The 21,046-nt window shown below is 47.5% G+C and overlaps 1 protein-coding gene across 1 annotated transcript; it reads left to right on the forward strand.

Moving 5' to 3' along the window:
- Window positions 1-15,407: 15,407 nt before the first annotated feature.
- LOC130842989 (olfactory receptor 5-like) lies at window positions 15,408-16,346 on the forward strand. Its single transcript, XM_057719655.1, has one exon. The coding sequence runs from the start codon at window positions 15,408-15,410 to the stop codon at window positions 16,344-16,346; it is 939 nt and encodes a 312-aa protein (XP_057575638.1).
- Window positions 16,347-21,046: the final 4,700 nt, after the last annotated feature.

Raw genomic sequence — 21,046 nt, forward strand, 5'->3', positions numbered from 1 at the left:
TGTGTGGCCAGAGCCAAAGACTGAAATCTCTGGTTCCTAGTCAGCCCCGGGAGCTTCTGGATCAAGGGAGGTTGTCCGAGCTTTGTCCTGGGCTCCAGACAGATCAAGAAGGAGACGGTGAGTGGGTCTCTAGCAAAGAGGAAGGGGTCCAGGCTGCCAGGGGGTGAGAGGGCTGGGGCTTTGCCTGCCTGTGATGCTGGGACAGCTACAGCCCCTCTCCCAGTGTTGGTGATAATTGGTAACAGGGCATCAAGGTGTTGTGATGCTTTGATGGTGATGGTGAGGAAGGTGGTGGGGGTTAGGGCAGTGATGGTGGAGATGTTTACTGTGTCCCAAGGCTCGTACACGACCTCAGTCACGTCTCACGACAGTCTCATGGAGTAGACATCTTGGGTTTACGGTTCCATCTGGTTGCCTTTAAAGCCAGTTCCCTGAAACATTTGGGGCACTGACCCTTTTCCTGGCCTTTCTCGTCCCACCAGCCCAGAACCATCAGTACTGTCACCTCTCTTTTTCAGGTGAGGCCTCATCAAGGTTAAGCCACTTGCCCAAGTTTGCACAGCTTTTCGGAACTCTCAGCCTGGACTGGTCTCACTGCCCACCCCCACCATTTGGGGGAAGAGTTAAGCTCGAACTCTATCCTTCCATAGCAAGCATTTCACCATAACGATGTTTGCGTTAAACCTCTGTTTAGGAGAATAACTGCAAGGCAGACGGTTCCTCTCCTGTGCAGAGGTGAGCATCCTAGGTGCACCTGGGGCTGCGTGGAAGCAGGTGCTGTGTTAACAGAGATGCTTGTCATTCTGCATTGTATGCTTGGGTCACCCCGGCCATGGCCAGGGGTGGGGGTGGGAGGGCTTCAGAGGGATATGGATAGCCAGTGTCTGCAAATCATACTGCAGGAGGAACCATTCCAGAGAGGGCGTCCTCAAACAGAGAACTCCCTGCTACGTGCCAGGCACCGGGGGTTCAGCAGGGACCCAGGCAGAGAAGCTTTCCACCCTCAAAGAGGATCATCAAGAGGTTTTGTAAACTTTTCTTATCTTGTGGCCCCAGATGAAGAATTTGAGAGCCCTTTATCAGATGAAAAATATTCTTATTGGTCCAAGAGACTAGTGGTCAAATTCTTTGTATAGCGTAAAAGCCCCTGAAACATTCTTTGAGATTCACCTGGAGTTTATTATTTCTGTCTCTCTGTCTCTGTCTCTCTGTCTGTCTGCTCTCTCTCTTTCTCTGTCGGTCTTTCTGTCTCTCTTTCTCTCTGACTCCCTTTCTCTGTTTCTCTCTCTCTTTTTCTCTCTGTCTGTCTCTCTTTCTCTGTTGGTCTCTGTCACTTTCTGTCAGAAAGATTGAATTCATACATTATGATCAGAAGCCAGTGTCTGCAAGTGAGAAACCCCCTCCCCTAAGGCAGAGTGTGGACACTTTTCTCATGAAAACCAATGACACAGAAGTGCAACCAACGAGAAGCGTGTGGTTCGGAGCACATCTCAAACATCACTGTGCTCTCAAGTCACCCAGGAGGTCTATTCCGACTCAGTAGGTCTGTGTGGGGCTCTGCGGGTCTCAGCAGTTCCCAGGTGGCACTGCGGCCGCCCCTCCCTGAGCACAGTCTGAGGAGCCAGGGTCTAGGAAAGCCCTTCTAGAGCTCCAGCAAAACCTCTTAAGCTCACAACAGCCACTCCTGGCCCAAAGCAGAAATGGCGGTGATCAGGAAAGCCCTTGAAGCCAGACCCAGGGCATGGGAATCCTCCTGGTTAGTCATTCCTTCCCAGGTTAGTCATTACCCCCCCCCCCACCCAGAGTTCTGGGGGCCTGGGCGAGTAACCTAACCTTTCGAGTCTCTGCGCTGTTAGATCGGCGTGAGAGTACCTAGTCTGTAGGGCTGTCATGAGGATTCATCACATTGGTAACATGCTTAGAACAATGCATGGTACAAAGTAAGTCCTGTATAAGTGCTTGGCACAAATGAAATTGAGTCCCTCCCTTTCCCTCCTGGGGAGTAACCGCTAGCCCGATGGTTTAACTGTCATTCCCATGAGGGCAAAGAAAATGAACAAGGATTTTGCAGGAAGGGAAGAGGACTTTGCCGAGGGTAGCCATGAGGGATGTTGAGTGGGGGGGGGGGGTCTGTCCTGTGCATTGTAGAGGGTTTAAGAGCGTCCCTGTCTTCTGCCCGCTAGATGCCAGGAGCATCCCAGCTGCAACAACCCAACAACCCAGAGTGTCACCAAACACTGCCAAAGGTCACCAGGAGCGGGGAGCAAATCATTCCCAGCTGAGGACTATGGATTTATGTGTTGGTCAAAACCAACATTAAAAAGAAACTAGAATAGATTCAAACCAAACAGAATAGAAAATATTGTATGGGGAGAAAGTCTATATTTTTGTCTGTGTACTGGAAAAGAACCTCAACCATTCAACGGACCAAATTTTATTGAGCACCTACTATACACCAGGCGCTCTTTTCTCTGCCACAAACACAGCTGTGATTCAGGCAGAAAAGCCCTCATGGATGTAACTTCCTAAGTGGGGAAGACAGATGATAAACAAGTAAGCAAATAAACCAGGCCGCTTCAAGGTGCTTCTAGGAATGAGATAACGTCATAGAGTGTGACTAGTGTATGTATGTGTCGTTTTTTTTGGGGGGGGGGGCTCCTTTAAACCAGGTCATTGAGAAAGGAGGTCTGACAAGGAGGAGAATTCTAGCTGATATTTATAGGAAGAGAAGAAAACACCTATACAGATGTGAAGGGGAGCAGTGTCTCAAGTGGAGGGAATAGCAAGTGCAAAGGCCCTGAGGTGAGTGGAAAAGGCAAGGGTCCTGGATCGTGAGGTCTTTAAAGACGGACTTAGTGAGCAAGATCAGAAGATGAGGATGGAGAGGTAGCCAAGGGCCAGTCCACACAGGACCCTGTAAGAGGGAAACAGGGGTACAAACACCCAGGGGAAGAGCACCTCACTGGGAGGGAACGGCAGTGCAAAGGCCCTGAGGCAGGACCAGGCACTGAGGCCGAGCTCAGCGGAGCAAAGTCTGACAGGTGGGCGGGGCCAGGCCAGCCAGGGCCACGTGGGCCTCGGTAAGGCCGCTGGGTCTCATCCCACGTGCCCTGGCCTGCAAGGAGGGCCCTGCGTGTGGCACAATCACATTTGCTTTTTCATGAGATCCCTCTGCTGCCCTGTGCAGCGTGCCCTGGGCGGGGCGAGGGGGGCAGAGGCCCGGCAGGCGCCCCTCTCCGCCTCAGGGCTTCCCCTGACCTCTCTCCCGCCTCCAGGCGCCTTCGCGCTCCTGCGCGCGGTCCCTGCGCACCCCGGGGTCCATGCCTGCGACCTGGGCTCCCTCGGGCGCCCGCGCGCCCCGCCCCGGGCCACCCAGAGCTGGGCCCGCGAGCTGGTCCTGCTGGGCTCCGCGCACGCGCGCGCGCTGCGGCCGCTGCTGGCCGCGCTCTTCCCGGCCCTGTTCCTGCGGGCGCTGCTGGGCCTGGACCGCGGCCTGCGCGCGCCCGTGTGCTTCCTCCTGCGCCGGCGGCCCCCGTGGAGCTCTGCTTCTCGCTGGACGCGGCGCGCCGGCTGCTGCTGAGCCTGCTGCGTCCCGGGCGCGGCGTGTCCCCCACGGGCTGCGCCCTGCGGCTGCTCCTGGTGCTGTCGTGTGTCACGTCCGAGTGCTCCCCGCTGACCGCCGTGGCCTGGGACCGCCCCGTGGCCATCTGCAGGCCCCTGCGCTACGGCGCCGTCGTGAGCCCGCGGCGCTGCCAGCCGCTGGCCGCCACGTGCTGGCTGGCCGGAGTCCCCGTGTCGCTGGTCTTCACCGGGGGGCTGTTCCGCTTCCCCTTCTGCGGGCCACGGGTTGTGCGCCACTACTTCTGTGACGTCGGCCCTCTGCGGGGCCTCGTGTGTGCCGACACCAGGGTCTTCGAAGACAACGTGTTGGTGGCCACAGTGCTGGTCCTCATGGTTCCCTTCTGTCTGATAACCACGTCCTACGTTGGGGTCCTGGCCGCCGTGCTGTGGATGCCATCGGCCACGGGGCGCCACAAGGCCCTGTGCACGTGTGCCTCCCACCTCATGGTGGTGGTTCTGTTCTACCGCACAACGGGGGTCATCCACCTGCACCCCAAGGCCAGCTCCTCCCCGGAGAGCGAGCAGGTGGTGTCCCTGTCCTACACCCTGGTGACCCCCGTGCTCAACCCCCTCATCTACAGCCTTTGGAGCAAGGAGGTGAAGGCTGCCCTGGGGCGTCTGTGTGCTCAAGGAAGAGGGACCCACGTTCCACGACCACTCTGACTCCAGAACCGCTTGCAGGACGCCCCCACAGCGTGGTCTTCAGGCTCCTCGGTGTGCCCCAAGCTGAATTCTTTCTGTTTCTCATCTCATGACTCCCTGCTCTGGCAGTGGCACCAGCATCTCCCTAGTGCCTGTCGCCTGTGCAGCCACCATTCAGCACTCGATGTGTTGACTGGGTAGAGTTCTGTGGCTGGTCGTGGAGCGTGGACTGTTTGTGTGAAAAGCGGGGTAAAATCACAGTCCCTGTGGGAGTGGTGTTGCCGTAGGGAGACATAAATGCAGCACACCCTGTTAATCTGAATTTCTGATGAACAACCAATAATTTTTGAGCATAAGTATATCCCATGCAATATTGTTTGCAATTTTGTTTTTAGTAACACCACGTGTTCTTCATCCTTGCATCCGCTAAGGGGCACTGAGGTTGTTTCCATATCCTGGCTATTGTAAATAATGCTGCAATAAACCTGGGAGTGTGTGTACCTCTTCAAGATCCTGCTTTAATTTCTTTTGGGTATGTAACAAGAAGTAGAATTGCTGGATCATGTGGTAGTTCTAGTTTTATTTTCTTGAGGAATCTCCATACTGTTTCCCATAGTGGCTGCACCAATTTACATTCCTACCAACAGCGCGCAAGGGTACCCTATTCTCCACATCCTTGCAAACACTTGTTATCTCTTGTCTTTCTGATGATAGCTATTCTAACAGTTGTATCTCGTGTTTTTTTTTAAATTAATTAATTAGTTCATTGGCTGTGTTGGATCTTTGTTGCTGTGCTTGGACTTTCTCTAGTTGCAGCGAGCAAGGTCTACTCTTTGTTGCAGTGCGCAGGCTCTCATTGCAGTGGCTTCTCTTGTTGTGGAGCATGGGCTCTAGGCGCACAGGCTCCAGTAGTTGTGGTACTTGGGCTCAGTAGTTGTGGCTCTCGGATTCTAGAGCGCAGGCTTCGCAGCTGTGGTGCACGGGCTTCGTTGCTCAGAGGCATGTGGGATCTTCCCGGACCAGGGCTCGAACCCGTGTCACCTGCGTTGGCAGGCGGGTTCTCGAGCACTGCGCCACCAGGGAAGCCCCCTCATTGTGGTTTTGATGTGCATTTCCCTGTTGATCAGCGATGCTGAATACCTTCTCATGTACCTGTTGGTCATCTGTATGTCTTCTTTGGAAAAATGTCTGCTCAGTTACAGTGGTAATTGTATCTGTGTGATGATTGGTTAACGCCTGTTGTTCCCCAGTAAATGCTAAGTTGACTTTAATTCTACTCATTATCTTATCCTCAGCAGCTGACCCCACTTCTGGCACATAGCAGCCACTCAGTAAATGTTTACTGGACTCCCCTAGTGGTGCAGTGGTTAAGAATCCACCAGCCAATGCAGGGGACACGGGTTCGATCCCTGGTACGGGAAGATCCCACATGCCGCAAATAAGCCCGTGCAACAGAACTATTTAGCCTGCGCTCTAGAGCCCATGAGCCACAACTATTGAGCCCGTGTGCCACAACTACTGAAGCCCGTGTGCCTAGAGCCCGTGCTCCACAACAAGAGAAGCCACTGCAATGAGAAGCCCGCGCACTGCAACAGAGAGTAGCCCCTGCTTGCCAAAACTAGAGAAAGCCTGTGCAGCAACAAAAACCCAACACAGCCAAAAATAAATAAATAAATAAACAAATTTTAAAAATGTTTACCAAAGAGTGAATAAGAATGAGTGAGTATTCAGATATGCTTCTCAGGACTTTCCCTGGGATCTCCTTCCCGGGTGTCAACAGGGCAGCAAGCACTGGCGTGATGCTCGAAGGCAGCTGGGGCAGAGCCTCCTGCAGTGCTCTGTGCCCGTCACCCACCTAGCCTTCTCCTGCCCGGTAGCCCCTCCAGTCTTCGTGGGGGCGGGAGGCAGTTGTTGCTCCTCACAATGGCTGTTTCGGGTCGTCTTGACCCTTCCCTGGAGCCACAGCTGTATCTTATCTCTGTGAACAATTTTTGTTTCTGAGATCAGCACAGAACTCAAGTCAGAATAAGTCTCAAGATTTGTGCTGGTCCTGCTGGGGCAGGACTCTTTCTTTTATACTTGAGTGTGATGGGAGGTAGATCTGGGCCTGCCCAGAGGCAGCTTGGAGGAGCATATCCGGACTAAAACTTATACAGAGGCAAGAAGATTCACAGGGTGGAGAAAGACACTGAATCCTGATGTCACTGTTACCGTATCTGGGTTTCTCTGTGTCATATTACTCTGGATGTTCAGTTCACGAGTCAACAATTCCATTTATTTATTTATTTACTGGCTGTGTTGGGTCTTTGTTGCTGTACATGGGCTTTCTCTAGCTGCGGCGAGCAGGGGCTACTCTTCATTGTGGTGCACGGGCTCCTCATTGTGGTGGCTTCTCTTGCTGCAGAGCACAGGCTCTAGGCACACGGGCTCAATAGTTGTGGCTCACAGGCTTAGTTGTTCCACGGCATGTGGAATCTTCCTGGGGCAGGGATTGAACCCGAGCCCCCTGCATTGGCAGGTGGATTCTTAACCACTGCGCCACCTAGGAAGTCCCAGCAAATTCCATTTTTCTAAAAAAGTTTTTTTGGCTGTGCTACGCAGCATGTGGGATCTTAGTTCTCCGACCAGGGATTGGACCCACACCACCTGCAGTGGAAACTCGGAGTCTTAACCAGTGGACAGCCAGGGAAGTTCCAAATTCCAATTTTTAATCTTAATTTTGGGCTTGACTTTTTTTTGCACGTAACTCAAAGAGGGCTTCCAAGAGATCGGATAAGACCTCAAAGTCCTGAACTCAGTCCATGCCTGACTCCTCCTCCTCCTCACCTCTTACAGTAGCCCCAACTCACAGCCTTTTCTCAGCTGGACGCAGCTAGAGTCTCATGCTTCAGATCCAGTTTCTGCTGCTGCAAGTCACACCCATGCTCTTCTCAGCATAACTCCCTTCTTCTGGGCTCTAGGCAGGTTGTTATGTGGTAGTCCCAGTGCTGCATGTCGAGGATGAAGGATTAGTAAGAGCATATCCTGTCTTCAGGGCTCTTATGATGTAGTACTAACTTCCCTGTCTGATCATTTTCTAATAAGTCTCCCTCTCTCTCTCTCTCTCTTTGGCCATGCTGTGCGGCATGTGGGATCTTATTTCCCCAACCAGGGGTTGAACTCGCACCCCCTGCATTGGAAGCGTGGGGTCTTAACCACTGTTCCCTATAATAGGCCTTTATTAAGAATATTCTCTTCTCTCGTTCACTATTTATAGGAAGGTGCCTTTGAACAAATTTGTAGGGAACAATTTGGTGGTATCGCTCAACATGTATGTAGTGTATTTCTTTAGATTCCAAAATGCCACAGCTAGGAATTGACATTGCAATACAGTTGCACCAATACAGAATGATATTTGTATAAGAGTTTTCATTTTACAATTGTTTAGAAAGGTAAAAAAGTAAAACAACTTAAATTTGTACCATTGGGATTGGTAAAATAAATTATGGTGCCTAATATACGATGGAATACTATGTACCTGTTAAAAGTTATACGGGAGATCTATATACAGCGATAGAGAAAGATGAACCACGATGCAGAGTTAAACACAGAAATCGTAAACGAGCGTGCATGGTAGGATCCCATTTGTGGAAAACAAAAGCGCACACATATTTGTGTGTGGAAAAATTCCTGAAAGATATATAGCAGCTGTTTCCTATATTACCTATGAATAGCTGATTTGAAGTGGGAAAAGGAATATTTACTTCCATAAGATTCAAGCTTCTTATAAGAAGAAAATATTGGGAAATCCCTGGTGGTCCAGTCATTTGGACGAGGCACGTTCACGGCTGTGGGCTGGGGTTCAATCCCTGGTCGGGGAACTAAGCTCCCGCAAGCGGTGGGGCACGGCCAAAAATATATATATTTGTTTTATAATTGAAACAATGAAAAACTTGAAGTATGTTGATACTTCTCCAACCTTTCTATATAGGTAGAAAATCCCTACCAAGCCCTCCACTATTAAAGCATGAAACTACCAACTAAACTTAGCAGAAAAGATACAGTTACAGGAGAAATGTATATTCATATGTTCATACAACTAATACGGCATTATCAGCATTTGAACCAGTGTCTCCCTCCAAAGCCGTCACTCTTATGGCGCCCTGAGTTGTGCGTGGTTTGCTAACGAATACCAATTTTCTCGGCCCGACTTGCTGAGCTGATTCCAACCCTGTAGTCCCTAATCTGAAAACATCCAACTAGCCCCTGGCAGCGCTGAATACAAGGGGGTTGGGGTCGCCATCGCAAGTGGGGTCTCAGAGAGACACTTGTACACCCACGTTCCCAGGAGCATCCACAGTAGCTACAAGATAGACGCACGTGTCCAATGACAGAGGCAGGGCTAAACAAAATGTGGTCCCTCCGTACCATGGAATATTAATCAGCCTTGAAAAGAAAGGACATCCTGCCACCTGCCACAACCTGGATGAAGGTTGAGGACATGATGCCAGTGAAGTAAGCCAGTCACAGAAAGAATACTGTATGCGTCCACTCGTGTGCATAACTATAGACGTCAAACTCATAGAGACAGAAAGTGGCGTGTTGGTTTCCACGGGAGGGAAGGATGGGGAGTTGGTGTTTAGTGAGGACAGAGTTTCAGCTTTGCGAGATGAAAACAGCTCTGGAGAGGGACGGTGGCGATGGTTGCACAACAATGTGAATGGACTTAATGTCACTGAACGGTACCCTTACAGCCTGGCTGAAATGGTAAATTTTATGTTATACGTATTTTACCAATTTAAAACTTCATAGAGAAAAGAAGAGGGATGGTTAGGGTCGGTGATAAAGGAGGCTAGTGGTAGCTCTTTCAAATCGTTCAGCCTCACACTTCTGCAGGAGAAAGGAGACAGGGGAGGGTACTCCAGGCAGATGGGTCAGAATAAGCCAAGATACAGAAGTGGGAAAGGAAACCAGGTGTTCCGGGCTCGGGAAGAGTCCAAGACAGGGCAGAATCATTGCTTGGGTACACAGAACGAAAGCCAAAACATCATGCTAAGAAATTCTAACTTCACACGGAAGACAGAGAGGAGACTGCTTAAGAGGATCTTGCACGTGACCCAGTACAAAGTAAGCCAGAAAGAGAAAAACAAATACCGTATGCTAACTCATAGATATGGAATCTAAAAAAACGTTACTGATGAACCCAGCGACAGGGCGAGAATAAAGATGCATATGTAGAGAACGGACTTGAGGACACGGGCGGGGGGTACGAAGGGGAAGCTGGGACAAAGTGAGAGTAGGGTTGCCTTATATACACTACCAAACGTAAAACAGATAGCTAGTGGGAAGCTGCTGCATAACATAGGGAGAGCATACGGAGTGTTTCTTGACTTGTTCTGAGTGAAGGTAATCTTAGAAGTCTTTCTCAGCCTTCCATTCAGTTGCTACATTCTCTTGAGAATCTCCTATAAGTCCCTATAACCAGACGAGCCTCCCTGTCAGCTTCCCTGATTTCTGGTCCTTAGGCAGTTCCAGAGCCACCTTTACTAGATCTTGGACAGAAGTGAAGCCTGTGGGTCTTTGTGTTCCCAGCATACAGGACACATTCTAACACACAGTAGGGTATCAACGAATGCTTATGGCTATGGTCTAAAGACGGATTCCAAATTACGGGTGACTTTGCCTTCCCTCACGTCAAGTTGAAATTTAGAAAAAAAATCTTTCCCATCTGTTCTTTAATTCCACAGAGATTAGGGGAGGGGGGTGTCAGAGAACCTCATCTCCGGCTTAAGTTGGTTTCCCTGCTTGTTGGCAGGGAGGCCAGAGGCAACTTAGTGCCCAGACACACCGGTTCAGAGTATGTGACGGGTAAGGCGTGAGGTGAGCCTGGTGAGAACTCCTGCTCAGCACCAAGGTCAGCTCCTCCCAGGTGGGCATGGATTCAAGGAGATAGCCTTGTCTTTTGCCTGTTGGACCCTCTGGACCCATTCCTGAAAATTCTGTCCCTGAGTGGATGCTCAGGCCATCTGGTCACTGACCAGAGATACCAAGGAAGGAAGAAGACTTAACTGTGTCCATTCTGATAGACTCATCTTACTTGAGCTATTCAGGTAAGGAGATTGGGTAGTCCATTGTTGGGGGCAAAAGGAAGGAAATATTAAGATGAGAAGAAAGGAAATTGTACTTACAGCACATCTACTCTGTGATAGGTGCTTTGCTGGACATTTTTCTTGTATTATCTGAATTAATTCTCTCAATAATACTATGTTGTAGTTAAAACACAGTTCCTATTTTACTGGTGGAGAAACTGAAGGTCAGTAAAAGTAAGTAAAAATCGCTTGACTTGATACAAGCAAGCAGGAGAGAATTTGGCATTGGAGTTCAGGTCCATGTGATTCTAAAGCCTAAAAACTTTCTACTGTGCCAAGGTGCCTCTCAGGAATGACAAAAGGAACGGCTGGGTTGGAAGCTGAAAATTGGGGCTGAAGTTTCCAACTAGCTGAAGGACTTGGATCAAAGTGTGGTCACATCTTTATGTCTCTACTGGTGCAGTTCCTTCTCCCTGGGTGGCCCATCACTCTATCCATTTTCTAACTTTCAGAATTCTATGAGTCCTTCAAGGCTCAGTGAAAATGTCAGATCCTACATGAGGTTTTCCCAGCCCTTCCTTGTAAAGATAAATTCTCCTTCATCAAACTTCTACCCTGCCTTGCTGTGTGCATGACTGCCTCTTCTGTTAGAGTGGATTACATTAATATTCTAGCACTAAAATCCAGCTTTGAGGTCAGGAAGGGTACCAAAGGGTAGCTTCATTGTACAGATTCAAGCTTCTTTCACACAGAGAGGCAGCAAAGTCTCTATAGAGGAAATGATCACTGGCTTCAGAATCAGGTAGACCCACGTTTGATGGTTGGATGTGCCAGTAACTATCTCTGTGACCCTGGTCAAGTTTTTCCACCTCTCCAAGCTTTAATTCCTCTTCTGCAAAATGTAGAGCATAATACTTCACTCACAGAATAGTTACAACCCGTGTTAATGAAATAACGTATACCTATTGGAATTACTAATAATTAGTGTTAGTATTAGTAATTAATTAGTATAAATGAAAGATGACACCTATATTTGGACAGCATACTATTTAATAATAATAAAGAACATTTATTGTTCACCTTGTGTCAGAAACTTGGCACATGGCTACCCCATGAATAGCCTATAAGTACTAAAATAATCCCCAACTTGCATATAAGGAAACTGAGGTTCTACGGGGACACGTAAATTGTCCAAAATCTCACAGCTTTTCAGTGGAAGATTGAATATGCGGATGCAGGTCTATTCGACTCTTACTGAATAGTGGAGACATTACATAATATGAGATGAAGATAATTACATCTGTCTTTTTTTTTTTTTTTTTTTGCAGGAAAGGCTATTGAGGGTTGGAAAGGTTAAGTAACTTGTCCATGTTTAGCCAACAAGGCATAATTAGAGAGAGAATTCCTACTATACAGGCCATATTGTTTATTTCCATGTCCCCACTGTGCTGGGCACAGTACATGTTGATGCCTGATAAATGTTTACGGGATAAAAGAAAATCCTAAATAGTCCCTGTGCCCTCTGATTTCAAGCTGAAGAATTCTAAAGTGACCCTTGAAATTAAACTGATTGGTTCTTATGTGAAGTAAGCAAAAAGCACCTCTTGGCAACTGAGATGACTGGTTGTGAGGTTTGGCTCATGGGAGACTTGTCTTATAGCAATGGTAGGTCTGGTGTGGGGACAGAAAGTGAATTGTGGGAGAAAAAAGCCCAGTGAGGAGAGGGAACCACAGAGGGAAGAGAGCGGTTGAGGGGTTCTTGTTTAGAACTAAGGCGAGTTCCACCATGCCACGCTGAAGGGGCTTGGCTGGAGAGCCACATTCAGGACCACGGATAGCTGGTCCTTGGGTTGGGGGATGATTCTGGGGCAGAAGTGAGGTGCTTGTTTCGAGGACTAGGGACAGCACCAACCACTACTGGACTGAAGAGAACAGACCTCCGTTCAGCGTTAAGTATATTAACCTCACTGTTTCATTTAATCGTCTCTGAGGTTAGCTGTGTCTTCAAGGGAATTGAGACCCAGGACAGAGAAGTAACCAGGTCAACATGGCTCCAGGATGCGGGTCTTCATCTGTAAACCACATTAAATCGAGTACCAGCTGAGGGACCTTGAGCACACGCCTTCCACCTTCTAAGCCTCTGATTCTTCATCGGTAAGATGGGGCTGAGAAAGCTTACTGTGTAGGGTCACTGGGATGATGAAATAGGATCCTGCCTATAAAGTCTTTGTCCGGGATCTCAAGCTGATACACCTGCAGCCACTTCACATCTGGCATTTTGGAAACTCAAATCCATTCTATGTAATCATAACAGCTGTCATAACCACTGCATCTGTGCAGGTATTCTTCATTTCCTCATTTAAAAATTGAGGATGTCAAACTGAGTGCCTTCAAATGGCCCTTCTAGCCCTAATGTTCCCTTCCTAGAACAAAAGGATGATTTTCTTTTCCTCTTTGGCCAACATGTTTCAAATAAATAAAATGAAAAATTTATCCCAAATCCCCAGGAGACTGGGAAGAAAATAATGAGTTACGAATCAAGTCACACCTGGGATGTTGAATCTCTATTTTACTACTTACTGTTGGGAGGTCTTGTGGAAACTAATTGCATCTCTGATCCTCAGTTTCTACACCTGTAAAATGGGCACATTGATGCTTACTTCCAGTGTTGTGATGGGGATGAAACGTGAATAAAAATCACCTGACACAACACTTGGCATTTGGTAAACGCTGATATGTGGGGATTACTGTTACTGTCAGCCTTCACTCTGCCACTCAGGATCCCAGAATGTATTTACGAGCCAATTGGAACTCAGAGAGAGCTTAAGTGACTTTCTCAAAGATCTCTTAGGGAGGAAGGTGCATGTCCAGGATTCAAAGATATGCCTGTTTTATTCCAAGGAAGTTCGCTGTAAAAGGCAGAAGACAGACTAGGATTAAACATCATCTGTGTTGTGTAGTTGCGACAGATGTAGCCGCTAGGCTGTGCAAGGAAAGGCTTTGTGAAAGAGATGAGATTTAAGGTCGCTCTCAAACAGACCAAGGGCATGTTTTATAAACAGTGAAACCTCATTCAAGGCACAGGGGAGCAGTAAAATCAGATAGAATAGATTCGAAAAGTCCCAGCGTTCTCATTTCATACTTGGGAAACTCAGTTTCTTCATCTTTAACAATAAGGAAATCGAGGGACTTCCCTGGCGGCGCAGTGGTTAAGAATCCACCTGCCAGTGCAGGGGACATGGGTTCCATCCCTGCTCCGGGAAGATCCCACCTGCTGCAGAGCAACGAAGCCCACGAGCCACAATTACTGAGCCCATGTGCTGCAACTACTGAAGCCCGTGGGCCTAGAGCCTGTGATCCACAACGAGAAGCCACCACAATGAGAAGCCCATGCACCGCAAGGAAGAGTAGCCCCCGCGTGCAGCAATGAAGACCCAGCACAGCCAAAAATAAAAAATAAATAAGGAAATCGACACTTACATTGCTTGGGATTGAAAAAATGAATAAAGTCTTTTGTTAAAAGGCCATAGATATATGCACTAAATGTTATCTCCATCTTCATAACAAGAGTTTTTTTTTTTTTTTTTGAGGGGAGAGGAGGTTGGAGATAGCCTTCTCTATAAGAAGTCAGCAACGAAACTGCTATTGGTTTGTTCTAGAAAATTACCATAGACTCTTTTCTCTAATAAATGGTGGAAAATTCTATCAATAACTGTCATCAAATCAATAGAGAAATCTCAGATTAGAGGATAAACATTTTTCTCTACTCCACAATACCCAGGAGAACTACTGAAGTTTCCTGTAAAATTGTTGTTTTTTTTTCAAATGTCACCTAAAAAAGAAATAAATCCGTTTTTATCAAAAGTAATAACTCTTTTGTATAGAACTTTCCTTTTCTTTTTTTCTTTTTTGACCCCACCACCCAGCTTGTGGGATTTTAGTTCCCTGACCAGGGTTTGAACCTGGGCCCTTGGCAGTGAGAGCATGGAGTCCTAACCACTGGACTGCCAGGGAATTCCCCCCCTTTCATTTTCTTATGCAATCTCCTCATTTCATAGAAGCCAACATCATCCTCCCCATTTCACAGAGAAAAAACCTAAGGCTGGCATAAATCAAGCAACGTGCTAAAGATTGTAATAAGTAGACAAGGCAGAATTTCTGACCCCAAGAAATTCTTCCAGCCACACTCTGCTGTCTCTCTTCCAAGTCAACAGCCATTAGAAATTGAAGAGAAGATCACCTAGGCAGAGTCCCAATGCTCCCAGCCAACATCCCTCACCATGTGTTGCTGCACCTACTGAAAAGTATGATGCCTGGAAATCCAAATTTATCCAAAGGCATTGAATAAACATGTATTGAGTACCTATAATGTACTGGGCAACATGCTTTTTTGCTAGGTCTCGAGGATAGAGGTCTGAGTAAGACAGACCCAGCTCCTTCCCCTAGGCTTACAACCCAGTTGGAGAGACACTGAATAGCTGAACAAACATACGAGTAATTTAAAATGATAACAGTCGCTCTGTGATATCAGCATAGAGAGTAACAATGGAGGGTTTGATAGAGGATTTTCAAGGAAGGCTTACTGAAGATAAGACATGGACAAATTTATGCCAAGGATAGCAGGGATTTCCAGAAATGGGAAAAACAAGAATGGGAGAAGGGTGTTCCAGACAGAAGGAACTACATGTGGGAATTCTTTAAGCCTTGCAGGACCTTGGAACGTTTGAGGAAATGAAAGGGTTCCCGTAGGGCTTGGGTAGATGGGTGAAGAGGAACCATGACAAGAGTTAAACCTGAAGTAACTGGCAAGGCTTCATAAGGAACATAAGGTTTATTCAAAGAATAATGGGGAAAACGTCAAGAGTTTTAAGCAGAGGAGTAACCCTATATGATCTGTGTTTTTCGAAGACTCCGCGAGCTACCACATGGAGGATTGTAGAGGCGAGCATGGACGCCGGGAGGCCAGAGAAGAGGTTGTTTCATTTACTCAAGTGAGATGATGGCTTGGATCTGGGGCGAGGCAAGATGCACGGAGATAGATTTGCAAAATACTTTGTAGATGTGTTTTGTCCTTAGATGGAGAGATCCCTGGATGTAGGCAACATGACCAGGGTCCAGGAATTTGTCTTGCTGGGCTTGTCCACAAGACCAGAAATAAGGGAGGTCCTGTTTGCCGTCTTCCTGGCCCTCTACCTGCTGACCCTCCTGGAGAACACCCTCATCATCTTCCTTGTCTGCAGTCACAGCGAGCTCCACAAGCCCATGTACTTCTTCCTGGGCCACCTGAGCTGCCTGGAGATGTGCTACGTGTCAGTGACCACGCCCAGCCTGCTTGTGGGGCTGTGGACTGGGCCCTACCACGTGCCCTTCACAGCCTGCATGACCCAACTCTTCTTCTTCATCTCCCTCATCTGCACGGAGTGCACCCTCCTGGCCTCCATGGCCTACGACCGCTATGTGGCCATCTGCCACCCACTCCGCTACCCACTGCTCATGAGACCCCAGGTCTGCCTGGGCTTGGCCATGACATCATGGCTTGGTGGGCTGCTGGTCTCGGTGGCCAAGACAACGTGCATTGCCAGCCTGTCCTACTGTGGCCCCAACGTCCTCAACCACTTCTTCTGTGACGTCTCCCCTCTGCTCAACCTGTCCTGCACCCATGTGGCCCTGACGGAGCTGGTGGACTTCATCTCCGCCATCGTCATCCTCTGGGGTTCCCTCCTGGTGGCCATGGCCTCCTACGTGGCCATTGGTAGGGCTGTACTCCGCATGCCCTCAGCGGCCGCCTGCCGCAAGGCCTTCTCCACCTGCGCCTCCCACCTGGTAGTGGTGGGCATCTTCTACTCAGCCACTCTCTTCATCTACTGCCGCCCCAGCCGCATCGAATCCATGGACCTCAACAAGGTGCTGTCGGTCATCTACACGGTGGCCACGCCCCTGTGCAACCCCGTCATCTACTGCCTGCGGAACCAGGAGGTCCAGACAGCATTCCATAGAACCCTACACTGGTCCTGAGGCTGACCAGCTAAGGGCATGGGTGAGGTCTCAAGGCATTAATACTTTACATTCATACACCATACAGTTCATCCTTTAAAAATGTACAATTCAGTAGATATTTAGTACATTTACAGGGTTGTGCAACCGTCACTGTATCTGATTCCAAAACACTTTCATCCCCACAAAAGAAATCCACAGCGGTTAGAAGTCACTTCCTATCTCCCGTCTGCAGCCCTGAGAAACCATTAATCTTTCTCTCCCTGTGGATTTGCCTAATTGGGCATTTTACATAATTGAAATCATATGATATGTGGATTTTTACGTGGCTTCTTTCATTTAGCATAATATTTTCAAGGTTTGTGCATGTTGTAGCACGTACCAGTAGTTTATTCCTTTTTATGGTTGAAAAATACTCGATTACATGGATACACCATATTTAGGTTACCTATTCATCAGTTGAAAGATATTTGAGTTGTTTCCACTTTTTAGCTACTAGGGATAAATATTTGTAAATATTTGTAAAACTCTGTGGAAACAAATTTTCTTTTCTCTTGGGTATATGCCTAGGAGTGGAACTGCTGGGTCACATGCTAGTGCTATATTTAACTTTTAAAAGAACTGTCAAACTGTTTTTAAAGGCTTCAATATCCTACTCTAAAAATATATGGAATTCCCTGGCGGTCCCGGGGTTAGGACTCTGTGCTTCCACTGCAGGGGACACGGGTTCGATCCCTGATGGGAAACTAAGATCCTGCATACTGCACAGCTCGGCACAAAAAGAAAACGTCCATGTCTCCTGCAATAAAAATATGTGTAAGTCAGGGTAAGGGGGGCAATTGTAAATGGCAGTTTATAGATGAGGTAATGCAAACAACCACTGAATCTCACAAATCTCCTTAATACTCAGGAAAAATGCTAGTTACAGTGTTACGCCATGGGCACAAATGGTTCACACCTTCTTGGAGAGCAGCCTGGTATCACCTGTTAAAATGTGAATTGTGCCTGCACGTTGACCCAGAACCTGCTCCTTCGCAGGTATCTCACAGGAAGATTAAAGCACTGATCTGTAAGAATACATGTATAAGGATGTTTATTGTAGCATCGTTTTAAGTGGCCCAAACTGGAAAGAATGTGAATATTCATTAATAACACAGTGACTGAATAGGTTATGGTGACCCCATATTGTGAAACCTTATGAAGCAATTTTTTTAAAGCAGTTGTATCTCTGTATATTGACATGGAGGCCTGACAGTTATATATAAAAATGTGAAAATTTAAAGTTCTAAATTAAATTTTAAATTTTAAAGTGCACAGACAAAAATTCTAAATATATCCACAGGTGTTTGCATAGATTTATTTTGAGGGTGCACACCCCAAAATTCAAGGAGAGTGAAAACTTTTGGAGGGAAAATTTCAGTAATCATGGAAGTTATGAACTAAAATTGGCACAATGTTTCTGGAGGACAATTTAATGTCCAATATGCACTAAAACCTGAGTGTTTATGGCCTTTGACAGCATATAATTTTAAGGATTTTTAGCCAAGAAAATAACTTAGGATGCTTGCAACAATGTAATTGTGAAGATATTTGTACGGTTCTGTGTTTTTAATGGAGAACTGTTGGGCGAGACGGTTCAGCAATAGAGGCGTCTTTAAACACACAAGCACACCTATGCAATGGAACCCTACAATGCCATGAAAAATAAATTTGGTAGGTATATTTACTTCCATGAAAGAAGTCGATTACATACCATGACGTGAAAATTTTAGGGTATAAAACAGCATGAACAGTGTAATTACGTTTTGATTTTTTAATTAATTTTATTGGCTGTGTTGGGTCTTTTTTGCTGTGTACAGGCTCTCTTTTTTAGTTGCAGTGAGTGGGGGCTACTCTTCGTTGTGGTGCGTGGGCTTCTGATTGCCGTGGCTTCTCAGTGCGGAGAACGGGCTCTAGGCTTGTGGGCTTCAGTAGTTGCAGCACATGGGCTCAATAGTTGTGGCTCACGGGCTCTAAAGCGCAGGCTCAGTAGTTGTGGAGCACGGGCTTCGTTGCTCCGCGGCATGTGGGATCTTCCCGGAGCAGGGATCGAACCTGTGTCCCCTGCATTGGCAGGTGCATTCTTAACCACTGGGCCACCTAGGAAGCCCACGTTTTGATTTTTTAACGCGATGTGTGTGTCTGTGTGAATTTGAAAATCAACACTATGAAATGCTAATGGTGATTGCCAATGTGTGGCAGACCTCGGGGAGGCTTTGCTTTCATTTTCACTTCATTGTATTTTGTGAAAAATTCTTTTTGTGGCAAGCATGTGTTGCTTTTATAATGAGATTATTTTTCAGTATCAAAAATCACTTTAATCTCTGTCTTCTGTCCATGAGATAGAGCCGAACTTGACCCCCATTTAGCTTCTTTCTGCCCCACAGATGAGAGCAGTCATTGGGAATTGTTTTGCTTATGGCTTTCTTCATTCTGACTCCTTTCCTGTTCTATGATGCATTTCCCTTGTGGAATTGTAGCTGCAACAGAATCTGATATTTTCTTTTCTTTCTTTTTTTTAATTCATTTATTTGGCTGTGCCAGGTCTTAGTTGCAACACACGGGATCCTTAGTTGCAGCACGTGGACTCCCAGTGGTGGCATGCAGGATCCAATTCCCCGATCAGGGATCAAACCCAGGCCCCCCTGCACTGGGAGCACGGAGTCCCAGACACTGGACCACCAGGGAAGTCCTAAATCTGGTATTTTCTTGACTCCATACACCTAAAGAGGTGTTCTTTTGGTCACTTACCCCAATGAGGGAGAACGCTACCCCCAACTCCATCCTTATGGTTTGAGTGAACTGGCCAGCCCCGCTCCTGGGTCTAGGGGAAGGCACGTGACACCGGCTGGCCAAGCAGAGCACTGCCCCCTTCCCCGCCACCACCCCGCCCCCCAGGCCAATAACCACAGTGACTGGTTGAGGGGCTGGGAAGGATGGCAGCCTGGGGTTGAGAAGAACCACGGGCAAAGAGCACAGACTCAGTGTTCCCACACCTGCCCGGCTGGAGCTTTGAAAAGAGGAGTATTTCTACGGAAACAGGAGACATGAGAATTTCTGGTGGCACATATTTTTCTGAACAATTGGAACCAAACGCTCCCATTTCCCAGATCACATTTGGCATCCTGCTTCTGTCCCTTAGCAATATATCTGTGAGACATGCATATAAGAGAATTTTAATGATCATTTTAAGAGGGTTCTGCTAACCACGGTCAGGAACTCAGGTGGAAGAGGCCAGGTTTGAACTTTGCTTGCCACCGTGCCAGACAGAGAAGAGACATCTGGAGGGTCTCACACCAGGAATTAAATGATTTCGTCTGGAAGTGACATCATTACTCATTGGCCAGTAACACTCATGTGATCCCACCCACCCACCCACGCATAAAGAGCCCAGAAGGTACAATCATATGTGCGCCTGGAACGTAGACGGCTGGAAACATCCGTGAAGAAAATTAAAGGCTATCTCAAGATCTACAGCACTGGGTCTTCCATGTCGGTGCGGTGGTTGAGAATCCGTCTGCCAATGCAGGGGACACGGGATTGATTTCTGGTCCAGGAAGAGCCCACGTGCCATGGAGCAACGAAGCCCAGTGCGCCACAACTACTGAGCCTGTGCTCTAGAGCACACAAGCCACAATTACTGAGCCTGCATGCTGCAACTACTGAAGCCCACGCACCTAGAGCTCATTCTCTGCAACAAGAGAAGCCACCACACCCAGCTCACCACAACTAGAGAAAGCCCGAGCACAGTAACAAAGACCTAACACAGCCAAAAAAAAAAAAAAAATCTACAGCATGAAGATAAAATGGTAATAGCTGTGTCAAAGTGAATGTGAATTTAACATCTGACAAATACTGGCAAATTATTTTCCAAAAACACTGCCTCAATCTGCATTCTCAAAGCAGTCTTAGAAGGGGACCTTGTCCCCACATTCAACCAACACTGGCGTCTGTCAAAGCATTTCTTTTCTTTTCTTTTTTTTTTTTTAAACTTGCTATGAGCAAATTAAAAGACGCTCCACTACCGGGTGGGAGCATCTTCTTACTTCGAGTTTCATTTCTTTAGTAGTGGTGGAGGTTGAACACTATTCCATAGTTTATTGGCCATTTCTATTGCCTTTTTCTGGGTAAACGATTGGGTTATTTGTCTTTGTGCAAATAGTTTGGAATGGGTATTGTTGTAGGTCAACTTTTTTTTTTGGTTGCACCAGGCACGTGGGCTCCTTCGTTGTGGCATGCAACTCTTAGTTGCGGCATGCATGTGGGATCTAGTTCCCTGACCAGGGATGGAACCCGGGCCCCCTGCAGTGGGAACGCAGAGCCTTAACCACTGCGCCACCAGGGAGGTCCCTGAAAGTCAGCTTTTCCCCGTCTTTCCCTTCCTTCTCCAGGATAAATTCCCAAAGTAGCATTGATGAACACAAGGCCATTCAGACTCTCAAGGCTTTTTGCATTTATCAGCAAACTGCCCTTCTAAAACGTACCAACATCAACCCCCACAAACCACACTAGAACATGTTCGCTTCCCTTGAGGCACTGTCAACACGATTTCTTTTTTTTTCGGCCATGCCACGCTGCAGGCGGGATCTTAGTTCCCCGACCAGGGATCGAACCTGCACTCCCTGCAGTGGACGTGTGGAGTCTTAACCACTGGACCACCAGGGAAGTCCCCCAACACAAAT

This window comes from Hippopotamus amphibius, unplaced genomic scaffold (assembly GCF_030028045.1).
Source record: "Hippopotamus amphibius kiboko isolate mHipAmp2 unplaced genomic scaffold, mHipAmp2.hap2 H_1, whole genome shotgun sequence".
Lineage (NCBI taxonomy): Eukaryota > Metazoa > Chordata > Mammalia > Artiodactyla > Hippopotamidae > Hippopotamus > Hippopotamus amphibius.

What these genes read in the sequence shown, in the direction of transcription:
- LOC130842989 (XM_057719655.1), top strand. Translation starts at nt 15,408, where the DNA reads ATGGAGAGATCCCTGGATGTAGGCAACATGACCAGGGTCCAGGAATTT.